The sequence below is a fragment of the Salmo trutta genome, chromosome 5 (genome assembly GCF_901001165.1).
Source record: "Salmo trutta chromosome 5, fSalTru1.1, whole genome shotgun sequence".
NCBI classification, from domain to species: Eukaryota; Metazoa; Chordata; class Actinopteri; order Salmoniformes; family Salmonidae; genus Salmo; species Salmo trutta.
The window spans coordinates 30,044,815-30,068,026 of NC_042961.1; the positions used below are offsets into that span (position 1 = coordinate 30,044,815).

The 23,212-nt window shown below is 42.2% G+C and overlaps 1 protein-coding gene across 2 annotated transcripts in view; it reads right to left on the reverse strand.

Annotated features, from left to right (window-relative positions):
- Positions 1–22,676, reverse strand: part of LOC115194037 (peroxisome proliferator-activated receptor gamma coactivator-related protein 1) — a 45,683-nt gene extending 23,007 nt beyond the window's left edge. The window contains exons 1-7 of one of the 2 annotated variants that reach the window (XM_029753312.1): positions 22,563–22,676; positions 6,972–7,097; positions 6,657–6,809; positions 3,915–3,995; positions 1,970–3,654; positions 1,473–1,903; positions 1,303–1,356 (exon numbers count right to left, since the gene is read on the reverse strand). In XM_029753312.1, the coding sequence (XP_029609172.1) occupies positions 1,303–1,356; positions 1,473–1,903; positions 1,970–3,654; positions 3,915–3,995; positions 6,657–6,809; positions 6,972–7,097; positions 22,563–22,643 (2,611 nt within the window). In that variant the 5' untranslated portion in view covers positions 22,644–22,676. Of the gene's footprint in view, positions 1–1,302; positions 1,357–1,472; positions 3,655–3,914; positions 3,996–6,656; positions 6,810–6,971; positions 7,098–22,562 lie in introns of both variants that reach the window. The other variant, XM_029753311.1, reaches the window with a different exon arrangement.
- Between the last annotated feature and the right edge of the window lie 536 nt (positions 22,677–23,212).

Here is a 23,212-nt window from a genome sequence, read left to right on the forward strand (position 1 = left end):
CCAAACATGAACTCAGAACTAGGGATGGGCGTTTGAAAGAAAAGTAACACTCAAATTTTAATGGGGGGGGGAATTGATATCCAGAAGATATAAAAGTATATATATTTTTTAAAACTTATATGTTTTTAACCTGAGCACAAAGGGAGACTACAGCTCTGCTGCTGCGGGGGAAGGGCCGGATGGTGTGTGAGAAATGCGAGTGGAGCTGACAGGAGGGAAATAGACATGCAGCCAAGCCAGCTCGTCAAAGACTAGTTAAACTGGCTAACTTGCAGCAGCCACAATGTCATTCATCATCCCACTTGACAGTGCCCATCTTGACCGTGTCAAATCGGCGTAACCTAAAGAAGCTAGCTAGCTAAACTAGCCAGGCTATATTTTGCTGTGCTTTCTCCTTAACTCTGTTCATATTAGTCACAGCCTACGTGCTGGTTGCTCGTTGTTGTAGCATACTCCTTATTTGGCCAAATTTTTATTCCATCTTTTCAATTCCACCTTGCATTGTAGTGATCACTTCATTTGAAACAAGCTACATGGATGAAGGCTGGGGCGCACATCATAGGCTACTACATTCTAAAGTCTGTTTTATTAAATAAAAAAAAGTCAAGTCATGGTATATCCTAATATGTAACATCACATGGATATTTTAATCAAAGAAATGAGTCTGTCAATCCACTATGAAGGCCCCTCGAGATAAGACAAAACATTGAAAACGCTGCTCCGCCAAGCTACTTACCTGCACCAAAAATTCACAACATTGAGCACATTCCAGATGGATCTGCAAAGTCTAATGTTTGTCAGCCATTGACTTCGTAAGGTGCCCGTTCTTAACCTCAGGAGTCTTGGGCACTCTAAAATCCTCCACCCACCCCATACAGGGCCAGAGATAGCCCTGCAACCCTACACGCCACATCCCTCCACTTCTCCATTATACAGTCCAGTGAAAGTGACCCTGGTGACAGATTTAGTCTAGTACTACTGAACTAGTGGACCCAATGAGCTGTTAGCCAACGTCTGACTTGTTGTTGGCAAACACCAAGACCATTAGGCCCACTAGCATGCTCGAGGATAAGGGCTACGTGGATTATATTTTCAGCGAGGAACAGTCAACCATTAAAGCACAATTCCTGACTGTTAGAAAACAGACTCTTATTCATTAAACAGTGGGTAATTCATTATAGATTAACTAATGAAACATGGAAATGTGAAAGAAATGTAGACTGAAGAAATTTGGCAGTAATTTGATAACTGTATCCCCTACAGGCAGAGAGAACGCCAGTGTCAATACTCAGTATCACTCACCTTGCGTCTCTTCAAACTGCTCTAGCAGGCTGGTGAGGTCAGCAGCTTCAATACCTGTGAGATAACAGAACCACTCAGTACAATACCAATAAACCACAAACTGTGGCAAGTCTAAACACATACTACTGATCCTCTGGTTGCTTAAATGTTTGTCCAGTATGTCCACTCACCAATTTCACTGGTGAAGGCCTCTATCAGCTCCTGAGTAGGGCTCTTGGCTTTGGGGGCCTCCTGGGCTGTAGTACACCTCACTGGAGGTTTGGAGGACTGGGTGGTGGAGGGTTTGGCTGGGGTAGACCCAGGAGTGACTGTAGGCAGCTCGGGCATCTTAGGTCGGGGCAGAGTAACTACTCCCTTCTGGAGAGTAGTAGCCATCTTCAAAGGAGCCGCAGGGGTAGGTTTCGGAACAAAAACAGCAGCAGCGTTGGTGGTGCGGTTTAACGTTTTCTCAAGTAGAGCAGCAGCGATGGGGGTGGGGTTTTGGGCTACACTATCAATTAGGGTGGGCCTGTTGGCATCTGTAGTGGTTTTAGATGAGGCTCCACTGGAGCTCTGAGATTTGATAAGGACCACAGTCTTAGATGGTAGCTGGGACTGGAGCAGGGGGTTCGTGAGTGCAGGATGGGGGGCCTGGGGTATATTACGCTTCACGAAAGGGTTCTGGGGTGGTACTACATTCACAGTACTGGATGCAGGCACAACGGAGATGGGGGGTTGGCTAGCTTCAGCTGGCTGTGGAGTAGGAACAGCCGCTTGCTGGGGAGGGGTGGCATTTGCACTAGAAGCCTTGCTTGGGGAAGATGATTTGGATGCCAGCATGTAAGCAGGAGGCACAAGCAGAGCTTCAGGTGTCGGAGGTGCTCCTGGTCCCATAGGCTGCCAGGCTGCTTTCACCTCCACCTCAGTTTTCCCTGGGGAGGGGTGGGGGCGACGAGGGTCTCTGGAAGAGGGGATGGGGAGGCAGGGGATGGGGAGCAACTCTGTAGGGACATCAGGGAGGCTGGGCCACTTGGTGCTCTGGTCCTCTGGTCTCTCTAAGGGGGCCGGTTTCTTCTGCTGCCGCAGCCGGTACTGCTGGAGGGACAGGGGCTTAGGCTTGGGCTCAATAGCCTGGGAGGCTATAATGGGCTTGGAGATCACCTGGGGGGCTGCTAGAGAGGCACCGTTGGACTGCATTGTTGCCTGAGGGGCCACTGACACAGGTAGTTCACTTGGGTTAAGAGCCTGGGATGCTGCAGGGTTGATTGTCATCACCTGGGGGGCTGCCATTGTCTGGGGGGCTGTTGGGTTAGCTGCAGAAGCTAGGGGACTTTGAGGCTTCTTGCAGCCTGTGGTTGGTTGGGGGACCTTCTCGGGGGTCATAGTCACTGGCAACAGGTCAGAGGCCATGACCTTTGACAAATGGTTAGAGGCGGGGATGACCTTAACGCTGGGGTGTGTGGATAGTGTTAGGGTTGTGACTTCCATATGGCTCTGCCGCTCTATGTGTTGTGTTTCGGCAGCATGTGTCGCTCTCGTCTTCTGTTTTGGGGCTTCTGGGGCGGCCATAGATATGGCAGAAGAAAACGACTCGTCCTTTTTCTTTGGTCTGGTCGTCTCCTTGATGGGCTTCCGGGGCGAGGATTCCTGGGCTGCTCCCCTATTGGAAGCGCTCCTCAGGACCCTCCCCTCTGCCTGGGCAGGTTCAGGTGTGACCTCAGCAGGTGAACTCTTCACTTTGTTTTTCCGTTTCTTTTTCCTTCGTGACAGACATCTTTCTACAGTCTCCTCCTTTGGTCTCCTGTAGATGACATTTTCACCACTTGCTTTTGCCCTCAGGGTCACGGCAGGGTCAGAAGGGCCAGCCACCTCTGCTGTGTCATTGTCAACTACGACGTCATTCGCCGACTCAGACTCTGGCGTCTCCAACATATCCGCCTCAGAAATTTCACCTGGAACCCTCTGCTCCGCTTTGAATGAGTCTCCTACTCCCGGCAAGGAGAGAGAGAGATGAGAGCAAGAGATGCCCATATCTGGGATGGCAAATATAGTCTCGCCATGCTCTCCCTGTTCGACCACTTCCAGCAGTATCCCTTCCTCCGCCAGCAGCAGTTCTTCCCCTTCATCCTCCATGCGCACTGCCATGCAATAGGGGTGCATGTGTCTGACCAGCTCTCCTAGACTCACTGACATACTCTCTCCATCCACGTGCTGCTCCAGAGCCAGAGGCAGGGACAGGCCACCCCAGTTCAGGAGCTCTTGCTCTGGGGACGAGGGTTGTCTGTCTGGGCTCAGGGAGGGAGAACAAGCCTCTGCGTCATCTTCCTCCTCGCCGTCACTCCTCTGGACAGACTCCTGTGTCCTGGGGAGACTCTGGATAAAGAGAGAGGGGAAACCTCTGGTTAACGTCTGGAGATTTCCTCTGTTCAGCTTGGAGGTTTAAAAAATGTCAGCTGGACCACCTACATATGCAGACTTTCACACCAGCTAGACTATTTGGTGTGTCTGCACTTCACCGCAATAGGTCTCATGATTTCTCTGAAGACTAATGTACATGTCAATATGAAAACGGTGCAAACGCTAGAGTGATACAGTTGAAGGCATGTACAACAGGGAGGTAATGAAGCTGCTACCTTTCCGGTGGAGAACTGTCGCGTGTTGCAGGGCGTCTCGCTCTCCGGAGGCGAGTGGGACAAGCAAAGCAGTCTCCTCAGCTACAATATCAGAAGAAAAACACAGGACAAACAGTGAAAGTTAAGCAAAAAAAAAAAGTAATTGGAACACATTGTCACTAGTTTCTTATTTGTTTAGACAGCCCTGCTTCCTAAAGCTGGGTACATCTCAACCCTATGAAGTTTACCGTCATGTATACAGTTAGAACTAGGGGTGTAACGGGTCGGGTTTGGTACGTATTGCGGTTTTAGGGTCACGGTACAGCGAGAAAATTTAATTACAAAAGTTTGTTTAAAGGCCTATTGCAGTCAAGTGATTTTCCTGTGTTTCATATACATTTCCACATTAGGTTGGAATACTTAAATTGTGAAAATGACGACAGCGCCCTTTTAGTGTATAAGCCGTTTGAAAAGTGGGATTGAGTACTGGCCTTCCATGGGGACACCACCATGCTGTTAATAAGCAAGAGAGTTGTGCGTATATCTGTGCCTATAAATCGCTCCTGTCATTTCTTTGGCCCGGTCAGAGTCAGCTACGAAAGGCTGCTTGGAGACGAAGTTGCGTTATTATCCATCTCGCTCCGGTGGTTGGAATACCGGGGATGATGACAGCGTAAATGTGTCAAGATGTTTGAGGTGTTGGCAGTGGCATAGGTTGTTCTCGTTGAGCATTGGCGACATACTGTTAATATTCTATCCAAAACTGTCCATCGGCGTCGTAATCTACTGGGAAGCCAAAATGTTCCAAACTGGAGATTTAAACGATGGAGACTACTCGTTCGTCGGCCCCACCACAGGCCATTGTACAGTACAAGTTCCTGGCTGCACCTCACAAAATGACAGTTTGAAATGCGGATTACAACGTGCCTATATGCTTTAGAGGTCGACTGATAAGGATTTTTCAAAGCCGATATCGATTGGACAAAAAAAGCCGATACCGATTTAGTCGGGCAATTTCTTTTTTATATGTCACAATTACAACAATACTGAACGAACAATTGACCCTTTTATTTTACTCAATAGTTAAAATAGATTTTATTTTAAAATAAATTAAACATGCTCAATTTGGTTTAAATAAGCCATAAAGTGTTGAAGTAAAAGTGCAATAGGTGCCATGCAAAAAAAGCTAATGTTTAAGTTCCTTGCTCAGAACATACGAAATCTGGTGGTTCAATATTCCCAGTTAAGAAGTTTTAGTTTGTAGTTATAAGAATTATGACACATCGACTATTTCTCTATACCATTTGTATTTCATATACCTTTGACTATCGGACGTTCTAATAGGCACTTTATTGCCAGCCTAATCTCAGGAGTTGATAGGCTTGAAGTCATAAACAGTGCTGTGAAGCAAGCATTGCTAAGAGCTGCTGGCAAACGCAGTAAAGTTTGAATGCTTACGAGCCTGTTGCAGCCCACCACCGCTCAGTCAGACTGCTCTATCAAATCATAGACTTAATTATAATATAATAAACAGAAATAGGAGCCGTTGGTCATTAATATGGTCGAATCCGGAAACTTTCATTTCGAAAACAGATCATTTACTCAGTGAAATACGGAACCGTTACGTATTTCATCGAACGGGCGGCAACCCTAAATATTGCTGTTTCTTTGCACAACCTTCAATATTGTCATAATTATGTAAAATTGTGGCAAATTAATTAGTCTTTGTTAGGAAGAAATGGTCTGTGCAGGTGTTCTTACACGTGGTCTGCCACTGCGAGGATAATCAGCTGTCAGTCATGTCTTCCTGTAGCACTGTCTTAGGCGTCTCAGTACAGACATTGCAATTTATTGCCCTGGCCACATATGCAGTCCTCATGCCTCCTTGCAGCATGCCTAAGGCACATTCACGCAGATGAGCAGGGACCCTGGGCATCTTTGTTTTTCCAGAGTCAGTAGAAAGGCCTCTTTAGTGTCCTAAGTTTTCATTAACGTGACCTTAATTGCATACTGTCTGTAAGCTGTTAGTGTCTTAAGAATGGTGCATGTTCATTAATTGTTTATGGTTCACTGAACAAGCATGGGAAACGGTGTTTAAACCCTTTACAATGAAGATCTGTGAAGTTAATTAGATTTTTACAAATGATCTTTGAAAGACAGGGTCCTGAAAAAGGGACGTTTCTTTTTTTGCTGAGTTTATACATCTTTTTTTATGGCAGGAGACAGTCTGATTCAACCGTCCTAGTGGACTAATACATTGCGGACGCCGCAGGGATGGCACACCAGTATAATTTACCTTTAATTCCCATAATTTCTCATCCATGTTTGTTATGGTAATTTATGTTAATGCATTTAATATGTTATTACCGTCTCACCGTTATTATTGGAGTGGACCTGGTTGCAGACCGCACAATCTAGGCTACACTTCTGCGGAACAAGTCTTGGTTTATTTCATTACATTTAGGAGTTTACAATTTATTCATCGTTATTTGTTTGTAGCGCTCCTGTCAACGTTGAGTAAGGACACGCACCTGAATATACATAGAAGTAGCCTTAGGCTACTTGGTCTCCACAAAAACGGGAGCTTATAAATGTGCCTATTTGGGGGATCTGATTATTTCTGATTGAAAATTTCGATAGCAGTGCTGAGTTAAGTCATTTCTTCTTCACCTCAAACAGCAAGTAAACAAAGTCTGTTTTTACATGTTCGGAGTTGTGCAGCATGTCAAACAGGGATAAGTTCAGTTTGTATGTGGGACTCACCGGAGAGTGTTCCCGGCCTTTCTGGCCAGTCAGTAAATCAGAGTCTGGTAGTGTGTCGAAAGGGGACAGGTTCTCGTTGTCCACGTTATCCAGGATCTCAGTCAGAGCTGTGAGCAGCGTCGCCTCGTTATCCTCATCAAGTCCAACTTTATTCTGAGAGAAATGTATTTTTAAATAAAATTTCACAATTCAGCAAATTCAGTTAAATTTGAACTATTAGCAAAAAGTTAAATTACATAAGTGGCTCAGGTCAGAAGTAAAGTAGAGCACTATATAGGAAACAGGAAGTGATTTGAGTTGTTCTCTTAGTCTTACCTCTCCTGTGGTTGTGTCCTCAAATATGGACAGTATGGAGGGGTCCAGGCAGCACAGGGCCTCCAGAGCCTCTCCCGTCTCCAGCTCCAGACTGTCATTAGACAGGCCCCCATGGAGGATCACCGCCTGATGGGGAGAAAATGGGGGGAGTATGGGTCAGTAAGCCTGAAGAACCAGAACCCAACAAGTCAAAGCGATCCGAAATCGACCACTAGCGCCAAAGCCCTGGCAAGTTACATCATATTTGATGCATTGTTTAATCAATATATCCAGTAGTGATCGATAGCATCATCTTGCCCTTTGACCGGCTGGGAATGTATTACTTTGACCCTGCGCCATTCCTCTCAAACCTACACATGGAGAGCAGGCCTACCACTAATGGCTCTAAGTTATGGACACAATTTAGGATACTGTTTTTAAACCAATTGAGATATAGCCTATATTACAGATGTGAATCTTACATTAACTATCCAATTTGCATCTGGATGCATGGGCTCCAATACGTTTTAGTTTGAAACAATTCAGTGGGATACATGCTGCATTAACAATTTTCCATTTTAAATTAATAGGAGCTGGGCCTCTGATTTTAACAGCTTAGAGAAGTCACTGCAGACAGATCCAGCTCAATTGTTAATCAGCAAAAAGCCAACAACCGTTACATGCAATAACGTTTGATAGGCTACTGAACTGGAGGAGAGGACGCGTCAATTAACCTTTAGGGTAGGGGCAGTATTTTCACATCCGGATAAAAAACGTACCCGATTTAATCTGGTTATTACTACTGCCCAGAAACTAGAATATGCATATAATTGTTTGATTTGGATAGAAAACACCCTAAAAGGTTCTAAAACTGTTTGAATGGTGTCTGAGTATAACAGAACTCATATGGCAGGCCAAAACCTGAGAAGATTCTGTACAGGAAGTGCCCTCTGACCATTTCTTGGCATTCTATACCCTCTTTATTGAAAACAGAGGATCTCTGCTGTAACGTGACACTTTCTAAGGCTTTCATAGGCTCTCAGAAGGCGCCAGAACGTTGAATGATTACTTTGCAGTCCATGGCTGAAAAACAGTAGCGCATTTGGATAGTGGTCGATCTGAGAACAATGAGACGGGTGCACGCGTGCACGTGAAGAGGCCATTTTACATTTTCAGTCTTTGAACGAAAAAGACGTCTCCCAGTCGGAATATTATCGCTATTTTACGAGAAAAATTGCATTAAAATTTATTTTAAACAGCGTTTGACATGCTTCGAAGTACGGTATTGGAATATTTTTACATTTTTGTCACGATACGTGTCCTGAGCACTGTCCTGAGCACTGCGCCAGAAAAATACGCATTGCGATACAGACTAACCGCCATGTTGGAGAGATCTAAAATCGAAAATACTCTCCAACATGGCGGTTAGTCTGTATCGCAATGCGTATTTTTCTGGGCGCAGTGCTCAGATTATTGCAAAGTGTGATTTCCCAGTAAGGTTATTTTTAAATCTGGCAAGTCGATTGCGTTCAAGAGATGTAAATCTATAATTCTTTGAATGACAATATAATATTTTACCAATGTTTTCTAATATTAATTAATTATTTTGTTGTGCTGACTTGACTGCCGGTTATTGGAGGGAAACGATTTCCTGAACATCAACGCCATAGTAAAACGCTGTTTTTGGATATAAATATGAACTTGATAGAACTAAAAATGCATGCATTGTCTAACATAATGTCCTAGGAGTGTCATCTGATGGAGATTGTAAAAGGTTAGTGCATAATTTTAGCTGATTTTATGGTTTTGGTGACGCCTGTCTTTGAATTGACAATACATTACACACAGCTATTGTCAATGTACTCTCCTAACATAACCTAACTTTATGCTTTCGCCGTAAAACCTTTTTGAAATCGGACAACGTGGTTAGATTAAGGAGATGTTTATCTTTCAAAGGGTGTGAATTAGTTGTATGTTTGAGAAATTTGAATTTTGACATTTATTTGGTTTCAAATTTGCCGCTCTTGAAATGCACCTGTTGTTGATAGGGTGCGCCACGGGTGGCACGCTAACGTCCCACATAGCCCCAAGAAGTTAATCTGACTTGCCTAGTTATTTAAAGGTGTGAGAAAAAAAAAAGTATGAAATTTTAAAAATATTTTAAACAAAGGAAAAATCGGTGGCCAAAAATAACTATTGTTATGAAAACTCGAAATCGGCCCTAATTAAATCGGCCATTCCGATTAATCGGTCGACCTCTAATATTAATGCCCATGATTTTGGAATGAGAAGTTCAACAAGCAGGTGTCGACATAATTTGTCATGTAGTGTGTAGTTTCTATATGCCTAAAGAGAAGTGGCAATGCATAGCAAAAAAAATAAAAAACTGCTTTTTCATTGTAAGCTCATTTACTTGTGGCTGCCAGCCAAATAGCGGTGCACTTCTGTTGACACTGATGAAAATGTCCCTGATCAAGCAAAGAAACACATTCGATATAAAAAGAAATTGCCCATCAATACAGAAATGGACTCGCATGCTCACACTTTCTCCCGTTGTGCCATTTACAAACACATGACTGGCTCAACTGTGCTGGGGAACTAAGTAAGCTTCATAACGTATAATGGACCAATGCCAGTGTTGCACGTTATACTGTAACCATGGAAATATCACAGTACCAAAACATGATAAACATTTTTGAATACCATAGCACCGTTTCACACGATACTTCAACATTTCTCAGCCCTACCTAAAAAAAAAAAACACACCTGTAATAAAATGTATAAAGTCATTGTCAATAAATTCAGTTAAATTTGAAGCAACAGCAATTAGTCGCTTGTATGCACCGGTCCAATAATGTCCACTTCACTTTCATACGCATATCATGTGTGGCAGCTGTAATCCACCAGCTGAATCCTCTTCCAGCCACCCCTCACCTGCTTCTCTCCGTCCGCTCTTCATGTGCATCTATTCTTCAATCATTTAAAAAATAAATGTAGCCTTGATGGCGAGGGGGGGGGTGCAGACCCTGATCGGTCTTCTGTTACTTTGAAGCAGTGCGAGCAAAGTCCATAAATCTAATTTTATCCCTGGTATGACCAAGAGCACAGGACAGACTGATAGGCTTTGCAAGTTTGCTGTCACACTGCAGTGCCAGAAAGGAAAAACAGCTTTGCGACTGTCATGCTTGAAGTGTTACAGCAAAGGAAACAGCTCCTCTAGTTCAAACAGCAGTTTTTTTTAAGGACTCAACTGGCACTACTTTCTCTTTCGGCATGATTTTACACACATTTGATATAATTTCACAAACCATGTTGCAGGCGGTTTTATACTAATCCCGGACCGCTGATTATTGTTTTGATAAACTGTTGTTCAGTCATGTTAGCAAGCTAGCCAACGACCTGGTAACTTGACAGTAGGTCTAGGCAAGTGATTGGCACAGGAAGAAAGGAAAAGGGACTGCTATTCATGTTGTGCTTAAAAAAATAAAATAAAGTAGGATTCATATAGGCCTATTTAAGACAAAACTATCAACAAAACAAAAAATAAATGAAACAAATTGAGCACTTTCTGGTACACATTCTGTTTGGTGCCTAACATTTTTAAAGTTGGGAGTGTGTGTTAAAGGAAAATTCCACCCAAAATTGCTTGATGACAAGCCAAACATCTTGGGACTCAACATTAGACTAATGAAAGAAAATACCAAAAGATTGTTTCTGGGTGGAGTTTCTTTAAATGAAGAGTAAAGGTTTCATGCAGTGTTTTCCCCTTATCGCCAATGACAGAGGTCATTGTGCACAAACTCTGCAAAAAAGAAACATCCATTTTTCAAAGATAATTCGTAAAAATGCAAATAACTTCAGATCTTCATTGTAAAGGGTTTAAACACGGGACTGAGGGCTTGCAGGCGTGTTGTAAGGCAGGTCCTCACCAGACATCACCGGCAACAACGTCTCCTGTGGGCGCAAACCCACCGTCGCTGGACCAGACAGGACTGGCAAAAAGTGCCCATCACTGACGAGTCACGGTTCTCACACCAGGAGTGACTGTTGGATTCGCGTTCAATGTCGAAGGAATGAGCGTGACACCGAGGCTGGTACTCTGGAGCGGGATTGATTTGGAGATGGTGTCCGTCATGGTCTGAGCTTGTAGGCTATCAATGCTGTGCATTACAGGGAAGACATCCCCCTCCCTCATGTGGTACCCTTCCTGCAGGCTCATCCTGACATGACCTTCCAGCATGACAATGCCACCAGCCATACTGCTCGTTCTGTGGGTGATTCCCTGCAAGACAGGAATGTCAGTGCCCGATTTCCTGCAAGACAGGAATGTCAGAGTACATCTGGGACCTGTTGGATCAGAGGGTGAGGGCTAGGGCCATTCCCCCCAGAAATGTCCGGGAATTTGCAGGTGCCTTGGTGGAAGAGCGGGGTAACATCTCACAGCAAGAACTGGCAAATCTGGTCCAGTCCATGAGGAGGAGATGCACTGCAGTACTTAACTTTGGGACAGGGGGCAGCATTTGGAATTTGATGAAAAGCATGCCCAAAGTAAACTGCCTGCTACTCAGGCCGAGAAGCTAGGATACGCATATAATTAGAAGATTTGGATAGAAAACTCTTAAGTTTCCAAAACTGTTAAAATAATGTCTGAGTATAACAGAACTGATACAGCAGGTGAAAACCTGAGGAAAATCCATCTAGGAAATGCTATTATTTTGAAATGGCTGTTTTTCCCCTTGGAAGCCTATCCACCATACAAAGACGTATGACCCAGTTCACGATCCCTATGGCTTCCACTACATGTGGCAAGTCTTTAGGCATTGATTCAGACTTTTACTCAGAAAAATGAGGGAGAAACACCACTTTCAATGAGAGGACAGTGGAAATTTCCAGACATGAGTCCTGCGCGTGACCGGGAGTGCGCCTTTATTTTATTGACGAAGCTATTGTCCGGTTGAAATATGATCGATTATTTATGACAAAAACAACCTGAGGATTGATTATAAACATCGTTTGACTTGTTTCTATGAACTTTTATGGTAGTTTAGATTTTCGTCTGCCTGCTGTGACCGCGCTTTGTTCCAATTGATTACTGAACAAAACGGTTTTTGGACATAGTGACTTTATCGAACAAAACAAACATTTATTGGTTAACTGGGAGTCTTGTGAGTGCAACCATATGAAGATCAAAGGTAAGTGATTAATTGTATTGCCATTTCTGACTGTTGTCACTCCTCTACTTGGCTGGTTACGGTTTGTAATGTTGTGTGCTGAGCGCTGTCCTCAGGTAATCGAATGGTATGCTTTCGCCATAAAGCCTTTGAAATCTGACACCTTGGCTGGATTAACAAGATAAGCTTTATTTTGATGTTTTACACTTGTGATTTTATGAAAGTTAAATATTTAGTGTAAATTAATTTGAATTTGGGGCTCTGCAATTTCACCGGATATTGTCGAGGTGGGACGCTAGCGTCCCACTGTTCCATCAGCTAACGGGTGATGATTTAACGCATTCGCAAAAAAAAGCACTATCGTTGCACCAATATGTACCTTACCATAAACAATGCCTTTCTTTAAAACCAATACACAAGTATATATTTTTAAACCTGCATATTTAGTTAATATTGCCTGCTAACATGAATTTCTTTTAACTAGGGAAATTGCGTCACTTCTCTTGTGTTCTGTGCAACAAAGTCAGGGTATATGCAGCAGTTTGGGCCTCCTGGCTCGCTGCGAACTGTGTGAAGACCATTTACTCCTAACAAAGACTAATTACATTTGCCAGAATTATACATAATTATGACATAACATTGAAGGTTGTACAATGTAACAGCAATATTTAGACTTAGGGATGCCACCCGTTAGATAAAATACGGACTGGTTCCGTATTTCACTGAGTAAACGTTTTGTTTTCGAATTGATAGTTTCCGGATTTGACCATATTAAATGACCTAAGGCTCGTATTTCTGTATTAGGTTTTAATTAAGTATGATTTGATAGAGCAGTCTGTCTGAGCAGTGGTAGGCAGCAGCATGCTCATAAGCATTCATTCAAACAACCCTTTCGTGCATTTTGCCAGCAGCTCTTCACTGTGCTTCAAGCATTGAGTTGTTTATGACTTAAAGCCTATCAACTCCCGAGATTAGGTTAGTGTAACCGATGTGAAATGGCTAGCTAGTTAGCGGGGCGCACGCTAATAGCGTTTCAAACGTCACTCGCTCTGAGACTTGGAGTAGTTGTTCCGCGGCTATTGTGGAGCAATGGGTAACGATGCTTCGAGGGTGGCTGTTGTCGATGTGTTCCTGGTTCGAGCCCAGGTAGGGGCGAGGAGAGGGACGGAAGCTATACTGTTACATTGGCAATACTAAAGTGCCTATAAGAACATCCAATAGTCAAAGGGATATGAAATACAAGTGGTATAGAGAAATAGTCCTATAATTACAACCTAAAACTTAGCTGGGAATATTGAAGACTCATGTTAAAAGGAACCACCAGCTTTCATATGTTCTGAGCAAGGAACTTAAAAGGTAGCTTTTTTTTACATGGCACATATTGCACTTTTACTTCAACACTTTGTTTTGCATTATTTAAACCAAATTGAACAGGTTTCATTATTTATTTGAAGCTAAATTGATTGATGTTAAAATAAGTATTAATTCAGTATTGTCGTCATTATTACAAATATATATAAAAATCTTCCGATTAATCGGTATAGGCTTTGTTTGGTCCTCCAATAATCGGTATCGGCGTCGAGAAAGCATAATCGGCCGACCTCTAGTGTGAAGTTAAAATCAATGTGTTGTATAGAGAAGTGTGAATCAGGTTTGTGTAGCACATGTGCATAACATTTAGAAAAAGGGAAGTGCCTGGGACAGGGTGAACAGGACGCTAGGCCACTGACATTTTCCGTATCGGGATACTTGGCCTGGTATCGTATCATTAGTATACGTTTGGTATCGTGTAGGCAATGTTCCCTCTAAGCTGACGCACCCACCGGCAGTGTGCTAAAGAAATAGCAGTAGCCACCTGCAGAGCGCAGACGAAATATCAGCCCACCAGAGGCACAAGATTTAACTTCTCAACTTTCTAGAGTTTTCCCTGTTAACACTCAACTTTTCCATTGACTGATCGAATCGACACAATATCAGCCACTTCCAATGCAACATACCAAAACTACGCAAGAGATTGTTGTAGGCAGAACACGGAGAAGGATTATATTGCACATGACTCAGCCCGTACCCTACAGACCTGTGCGCCATAAACAATCAGTGCTGCAGTAAGCCTATATGGAAATAGACCATTACCATATATGGAACTGTGCCATTTAGTTTGAACTGGACGGTGTTTACAGCTGTGGTTGAGAGCAGATGCGCTTATGTTGAGATCAAAGCAAGAGCTGAATGTAGCCATGCGTGCACATTTTGTTCACATCCTTTGCCAGCGAGTTATTAGCATAGTTCTACTACATTTGGAGTCCGCAAAAGGAAAGTGATTGCTTCCTACAAGAGCACAAAAGTGTGCATTTCTTAACATCTTTGAAAAGTCAGGTAAAGAGGTTGTCATCTTAAAGAGTAAGTGTTGTATTTTGTGACAGGCTTGAATAAGCCAAGGGGTCAATAGGCAGAGGGTAGCATATTGTCTGATTCTCTGTAGTAATGGAATGGAAATAATGCCATTTATTTTGTGGTTTCTTTCATCAAACATTTTTCTCAAAAGTCTCATGGAATGTAGGCCTACATTGATCGTCACATTGGCTGCCGCTGTTGGCCGAATGATATTACAGCTATTTCCACGTTGAAATGTTATGGGATGCATTTTCACCATTGTTTGATGGTAGGCCTACATTACGATCAAATAACCACGTAGCCTACTTGGGCACTTTAAACAAACTTAAAGCGGTATAGCCTCAGTGTTCACAGGAAACGCACGCTGGAAGCTGCACAGAATTAGGGACTTCCCAACGTTCAAGTTCACACCCAGACCTGAAATTTGCTCCGTGCCAAAATAAAGAGGGACCATCACGTGTAGCCAACATGGACATACCAAGAATGATTTAGCCATATGATTGACAATTTTAACCTGTCTGGGCTAGGGGGCAGTATTGAGAATTTTGGAAAAATATGTTCCCATTTTTAACTGCCTCCTACACCAACTCAGAAGCTAGAATATGCATATTATTGTTCAGGTTTGGATAGAAAACACTCTGAATTTTCTAAAACTGTTTGAATGGTGTCTGTGAGTATAACAGAACTCCTATGGCAGGCAAAAACCTGACAAGGTTTCAAGCAGGAAGTACCCTGTCTGACAAGGAGTCGTGCGTCTTGCATCTTTTTATTGAAAAGTAAGGATCTTAGCTGTAACGTGACAATTCCCAGGGCTCCGATAGGCTCTCAGAGCCCGGGAAATAACTGAAGGTTTACGAGGGAGCCTCAGGTTGAAACAGATTATCGCCTTTTGTAAGTGGATGCTCAGAGGACCTTTGAATGATGCGCGTGCATGAGTCGCTTCTGAGGAGAAATTTTATTCGGCTGTTTAGGCTCAATGCATACTCCCGGTCGGAATATTATCACTTCTCTACGACATAAATGGCATAAAAATTGGTTTTAAACAGCGGTTGACATGCTTCGAAGTACGGTAATGGAATATTTAGACATTTTTGACACGCCAATGCGCCATGCGCGAGACCGGGAAGAAGCATTCTAGAACTCACGAACAAAACGTCGCTGTTTGGATATAACGATGGATTATTTGGGACCAAACCTACATTTGTTATTGAAGTAGAAGTCCTGGCAGTGTATTCTGATGAAGAACAAGCAAGGTAAGAACATTTTTCTTATAGGAAATGTGATTTTGGTGGAGGCTGACCTGGGTGGGTATCTAAATAGCTAGCCCTGTAATGCCGGGCTATGTACTTAGATTATTGCAAAATGTGCTTCATCCGAAAAGCTATTTTAAAAATCGGACATATCGAGTGCATAGAGGAGTAATGTATCTATAATTCTTAAAATAATTGTTATGCTTTTTGTGAACGTTTATCGTGAGTAATTTAGCAAACTGTTAGTAAATTCAACGGAAGTTTGCCGGGGGCTATGCGTTTTCTGAACGTCACATGCTAATGCAAAAAGCTGTTTTTTGATATAAATATGAACTTGATTGAACAGACATGCATGTATTGTATAACACAATGTCCTAGGTGTGTCATCTGATGAAGATCAAAGGTTAGTGCTGCATTTAGCTGTGGTTTGGGTTTATGTGACATGATATGCTAGCTTGAAAAATGGCTGTCTGATTTTTTCTGGCTGGGCACTCTGCTGACATAATCTAATGTTTTGCTTTCGTTGTAAAGCCTTTTTGAAATCGGACAGTGGGGTTAGATTAACGAGATTCTTGTCTTTAAATAGCTGTAAAATAGTCATATGTTTGAGAAATTGAAGTAATAGTATTTCTAACGATTCAAAAATCGCGCCACTGGAATTTCAGTAGCTGTTACGTAGGTGGGACGAAATCGTCCCACATACCCCAGACAGGTTAAGAGCCCTTAACCTGTTGTGGTATAGGGGGCAGTATTTTCACGGCCGGATAAAAAAACGTACCCGATTTAAAACCTCTTACATCTAGACGTTCCGCTAGCGGAACACCTGCTCCAATATCCAATGATGGGCGTGGCGCAAAATACAAACTCCTCTAAAATCCGAAAACTTCCCTTTTTCAACAATATTACTATTTTACACCATTTTAAAGACAAGACTCCTTTATCTAACCACACTGTCCGATTTCAAAAAGGCTTTACAGCGAAAGCAAAACATTAGATTGTCAGCAGAGTACCCAGCCAGAAATAATCAGACACCCATTTTTCAAGCTAGCATATAATGTCACAAAAAACAAAACCACAGCTAAATGCAGCACTAACCTTTGATGATCTTCATCAGATGACAACCCTAGGACATTATGTTATACAATGCATGCATGTTTTGTTCAATCAAGTTCATATTTATATAAAAAAAACAGCTTTTTTTACATTAGCATGTGACGTTCAGAACTAGCATACCCCCCGCAAACTTCCGGTGAATTTACTAAATTACTCACGATAAACCTTCACAAAAAACATAATTATTTTAAGAATTATAGATACAGAACTCTATGCACTCGATATGTCCGATTTTAAAATAGCTTTTCGGTGAAAGCACATTTTGAAATATTCTCAGTAGATAGCCCGGCATCACAGGGCTAGCTATTTAGACACCCACCAAGTTTAGCCCCCCTGTATCTATAATTCTTAAAATAATGATGTTTTTTGTGAACGTTTATCGTGAGTAATTCAGTAAATAAACCGTAAGTTTGCGGTGGGTATGCTAGTTCTGAACGTCACATGCTAATGTAAAAAGCTGGTTTTTGATATAAATATGAACTTGATTGAACTGTTTTTCAGCCTGGGACACCAGAGTCATCATTCACCGTTCTGCCGCCTTCTGGGAGCCGTAGGAAGTGTCACCTTACAGCAGAGATCCTCAGTTTTCAATAAAGAGTGTAGAAGGCCAAGAAATGGTCAGAGAGGGCACTTCAGGTAAGGAATCTTCTCAGGTTTTTGCCTGCCATATGAGTTCTGTTATACACAGACACCATTCAAACAGTTTTAGAAACTTTACGGTGTTTTCTATCCAAATCAAACAATTATATGCATATTTTAGTTTCTGGGCAGTAGTAATAACCAGATTAAATCGGATACGTTTTTTTATCCGGCCGTGCAAATACTGCCCCCTACCCTAGAGGTTAACCTCTCTGGGGTATGTGGGACGAACTCGTCCCACCTACGTAACAGCTACTGAAATTCCAGTGGCGCGATTTTTGAATCGTTAGAAATACTATTACTTCAATTTCTCAAACATATGACTATTTTACAGCTATTTAAAGACAAGAATCTTGTTAATCTAACCCCACTGTCCGATTTCAAAAAGGCTTTACAACGAAAGCAAAACATTAGATTATGTCAGCAGAGTGCCCAGCCAGAAAAAAATCAGACACCCATTTTTCAAGCTAGCATATCATGTCACATAAACCCAAACCACAGCTAAATGCAGCACTAACCTTTGATGATCTTCATCAGATGACACACCTAGGACATTGTGTTATACAATACATGCATGTCTGTTCAATCAAGTTCATATTTATATCAAAAAACAGCTTTTTGCATTAGCATGTGACGTTCAGAAAAAGCATAACCCCCGCAAACTTCCGGGGAATTTACTAACAGTTTGCTAAATTACTCACGATAAACGTTCACAAAAAGCATAACAATTATTTTAAGAATTATAGATACATTACTCCTCTATGCACTCGATATGTCCGATTTTAAAATAGCTTTTCGGATGAAGCACATTTTGCAATAATCTAAGTACATAGCCCGGCATTACAGGGCTAGCTATTTAGATACCCACCCAGGTCAGCCTCCACCAAAATCACATTTCCTATAAGAAAAATTTTCTTACCTTGCTTGTTCTTCGTCAGAATACACTGCCAGGACTTCTACTTCAATAACAAATGTTGGTTTGGTCCCAAATAATCCATCGTTATATCCAAACAGCGAGGTTTTGTTCGTGAGTTCTAGACACTATCAGAATGCTTCTTCACGGTCCCGCGCATGGCGCATTGGCGTGTCAAAAATGTCTAAATATTCCATTACCGTACTTCGAAGCATGTCAACCGCTGTTTAAAACCAATTTTTATGCCATTTATGTCGTAGAGAAGTGTTAATATTCCGACCGGGAGTATGCATTGAGCCTAAACAGCCGAATAAAATTTCTCCTCAGAAGCGACTCATGCACGCGCATCATTGAAAGGTCCTCCGAGCATCCACTTACAAAAGGCGATAATATATTTCAACCTGAGGTTCCCTCGTAAACCTTCAGTTATTTCGCGGGCTCTGAGAGCCTATTGGAGCCCTGGGAATTGTCACGTTACAGCTAAGATCCTTACTTTTCAATAAAAAGAGGTAAGACGCACGACTCCTTGTCAGACAGGGTACTTCCTGCTTGAAGCCTTGTCAGGTTTTTGCCTGCCATAGGAGTTCTGTTATACTCACAGACACCATTCAAACAGTTTTAGAAAATTCAGAGTGTTTTCTATCCAAACCTGAACAATAATATGCATATTCTAGCTTCTGAGTTGGTGTAGGAGGCAGTTAAAAATGGGAACATATTTTTTCCAAAATTCTCAATACTGCCCCCTAGCCCAGACAGGTTAAAATGGTGTAAAATAGTCATATGTTTGAGAAATTGAAGTAATAGCATTTCTAAGGTATTTGAATATCGTGCCAGGGGATTCCACTGGCTGTTGAGTAGGTGGGACGTTAACTGACTTGCCTAGTTAAATAAACGTATTATAAAAGACTGAACTAAACATTGAATTTCGCATTAATGTCATTGGCCAAAATAAAGCTTTGAATAACAGATTCACTACATGGGACAAATGTCCCCTTATTTTAGGCACAAATCTCCATATATATCCATTAATTGCTGTAACTGGTACCGGGGACATTCAGACGAGTCGAGGCTTGTGGGTGTCCTAGAGCAGAATTGAGCACGCCATCGTGTTCTTGAGAGCCTAATCTTTCAATAGATCATAATAGTTTGTAGGTCAAACCAGCTGGACGCTACAGATGATTTTGTGCATTGACAGATTTTCACGTTGCCTCATGGTCACAAACACCGCTATAGCTCTGCCACCTTTCACTGCGGCTGAGGAAAGTGATAGGCAGATTGAGACACTACCCATTCTATAAAAAAATAAAAATAAACACAACTATCTTAAAACAGAGCGATTTTGATGGGGACTTTTGCATTGTTAGATTTCTGACTGAACGACGAGTAAGCAAATGGTAAATGGCTCGAGGAGTTTTATAAAGTCATGGTTTATGAATGTAAAATGCGGCCAGCCAATCCGCTTGAGCAGGGGTGTACAACTCATTCCACGGAGTGGTGAGGGTCTGCGGGTTTCCCCTTTCAATTAAGACCTAGACAACCAGGTGAGGGGAATTCTTTACTAATTAGCGACTTTAATGCATTAATCAGGTACAAAGGCAGAGCGAAATCCCGCAGACACTCAGCCCTCCACCGAATGAGTTTGACACATGCGCTATAGGAAGACAAGTTCAGCGGGTATTATGGATCATATCTTTTTAACTAATTGGGCCAGAAACCAGTTGTCGCTGGTGCAGTCAACAAAGTTACAAATCTATGCTCAGTTCTCTATGGCATTCAGAAACGGTACAGTGAAGCTTAACCATTAAAAAAAATCCGCGCAATGCTCTCAACTTAGAATTCCAGGTGGCACAGCAAAATATTTAGGAGCATATGCGACAAATGGTCACACCCTGGGACTACCTACACACTAGCACAACAAGGTAATGTTACACAACAGGACTATGAAGCAGCTTAGGGCTGATTTGATGTGAGCAGGACAAACAAACACGACACACAAGGATAGGAGCCCTGGGGAGTTACCAACTGATCCAGAATCTGTCCGGGTGGTGTGTACGAGAGGGGTATCTGTGCGTCTTTAGAACAAGGCCAGGGTGGGAAGTTTGTCTTCTACAGTGTGGCACTCTGACAAGGAATCCGTCTCAGGCAGAGGGTTCACGACATCATAGCCCAGATGTCAGAATTGCATGTTATCATAAAATCAAACCCACAAACTAAATACCACACAGCATCCAATACTCTTTAGTTCTTTCAAATCAGAAGCCAGTGAGTCACTTATGAAGCTCAGTCTCCATCTGAGCTTAATGCTGCAGCAGCACAGCTCTAATGAGGATAACTCTTTGGAAGCTTTCCAACATACATAATGTTAGATTGGGCCAAACTATCATAGCATTTGTAGCGATAAATGTAGCCTAGTATCTAGGTCCCCAGTCCAAGTGTGAAACAGAAGATGTCCCAATGAAGAAGAAAAAATATACATGTTTATCATGGTGTACAGTATGCTGTTCATGTTGTGAGGACAGCGGGAAGTCTTCAGCAGCAAACAAGATCGATTATATTCATTTAAAAAGTATTCTTATGGTAGGACCTAAACAGTTTTGTTCACTACCGTCCACTTATACAAGACCAATCGTCACGTAATGGATGCCTGGGACAGGCTTGGGCACTTTGCATTCCATTTATGGGGGTAAATAAAAAATAAATGCAAGTACAACTGCAATAAAATCATTTTACAGCACATATACCTCATTCCTAATCTATATAGCTGTCGATTATTTAGGAAGAGAATGTTTGGCTAAACTACCATCTGTCACCCACGTGTCGTTCAGTCCATGCACAATTACCTGACCCTGCGCAGTAGGAAATGTTGCTACCAGCACCTCGCCCAAAGGGATCTCCTTCCTCATTACCACGTGTTGCACTACAACAAACGCGGCTCCGTTGTAGGAAAGACCGTTGCTACCCTCGTGGAATCCTGACAGCATTGTATACACATCTGTGCTAATAATACCTCAATTACAACTCCGTTGTCTGAAATATACACAAACTGGTATGAAAGTTTCATGGTTGACCGAGAAAACGTAGCTAGTGCTGTTGGTTTGAGTGCGTCAACATCAGATTCATTCGCAAACACCACGTGTTGCTCATATTTATGAGCATGGTATTGGAAATAATATTACAATCTCATATACAACCTTGGGTTAAAAGAGAAGTGTTGCCAATCGCCCAAAGGTGTGCCATTGTCTAAAACAAGGTTGCACGTGTAGCCAGGGGTTCACTCATTACAAACCATTTCTCAAGCCAACTTACCTGCAGCCATTTAACTGTAAAACAACGTTGACGATAATGTCAACTTTGTACATTACATTGACAATCTATATACTTGCATTCACGATTATGCAGTTTCATTGAATGGTTTACGTCATACATTTACAACCACGTGGGAATGAATCATCTTGAGACCGAATTTAAAGCTAGGCCCAAAATAACATCCGTTAATATGACGCATATAGATTGCCTTCAGACGTTTATTCAATCAACACATTTGGTTATATGATGTTAAAATTGCCGGACATCGACTTGTCACGATTTTATACGGATATCCAGCTAGTTGTCAATGGCCTCATCTTAGCCAAACAAACTGGACAACTCCCTATTAGTCATCCATGTGGTTTTACGTTAACTAAATTCGTACATTCAGTAATGGCCATAGGATTACTACACTATATGCTCATTGCCTTGTTTGACCGATGTAGTAAACAATGAAATCAAAGGCTAAATTCAACACATTTAAAGCCAACATTAAAACACGTTGTCTACAGCTAACCACACATCCGGGCATTATCCCGGCTAGCAATGCGTTACTTAGCTAGCCGGCTACTTCAGATGGTTTGTATACTAACTAATACAGCAGTTAACAGACACCCATGAAAACATTCTACGTATAAATATATTTTAGTTGTAATCTTACCATCTGCTAATAATAATGCCCTGATTCGTCTGTGCAGCAGTTATTTTATCCACGTGTCACTTTTTCCAGCGCATTATTCCCAGCACACGAGACATTCACATACAGCAGAAATACACGCATGATACCAAATATGAAACACTTAAGTGTCAAATCATTGTACTTTACCTCGTCCAGTGTATTTGTTGCGAAAAAATCCATGTTGCAGGCAGTTAACATCGCCTCGCCTGCTCCCCACCGCGCCGCCATCTTAGCAACAACTCTTTCTCTTTGCGGGATTTTTTTTTTATTTTTTTTATGTGAATCGTGCACTGATGGAACGAGACTGGGCGGGGACACGTGGTATTTGGATTCCCGGCTAAATTATCTATAGGGTCAGAGTTTAACTCCGCCCTCACCGAAGTCTGGACCAATCTATGGTCTGGATCTACTGACAGTGGCATAAATCACAAAGTTTCCCATACCAAGAGATGCAACATCATGAGACTTTCGCGAACGCTTGCGTGGCAGACCAGGCCGGGGTTAGGGGTATGATATTGTTCCTTAGTTGTTCATATTCTAGAAATCCAAAGGCTAGATTCGAGCCAATGCCTTAAGTATTTGAACATGTCATTACCCCAACCTTGTGACAAACTGACACATGTGCTCCTTTGCACCCCAGTATCTCTACTTGCACACTCATCTTCTGCACATCTATCACTCAAGTGTTTAATTGCTATATTGTAATTATTTCGCCACTATGGCCTTACCGCCCGTATCCTACCTCATTTGCACACACTGTATATAGAATTTTTCTATTGTATTGTTGACTGTATGTT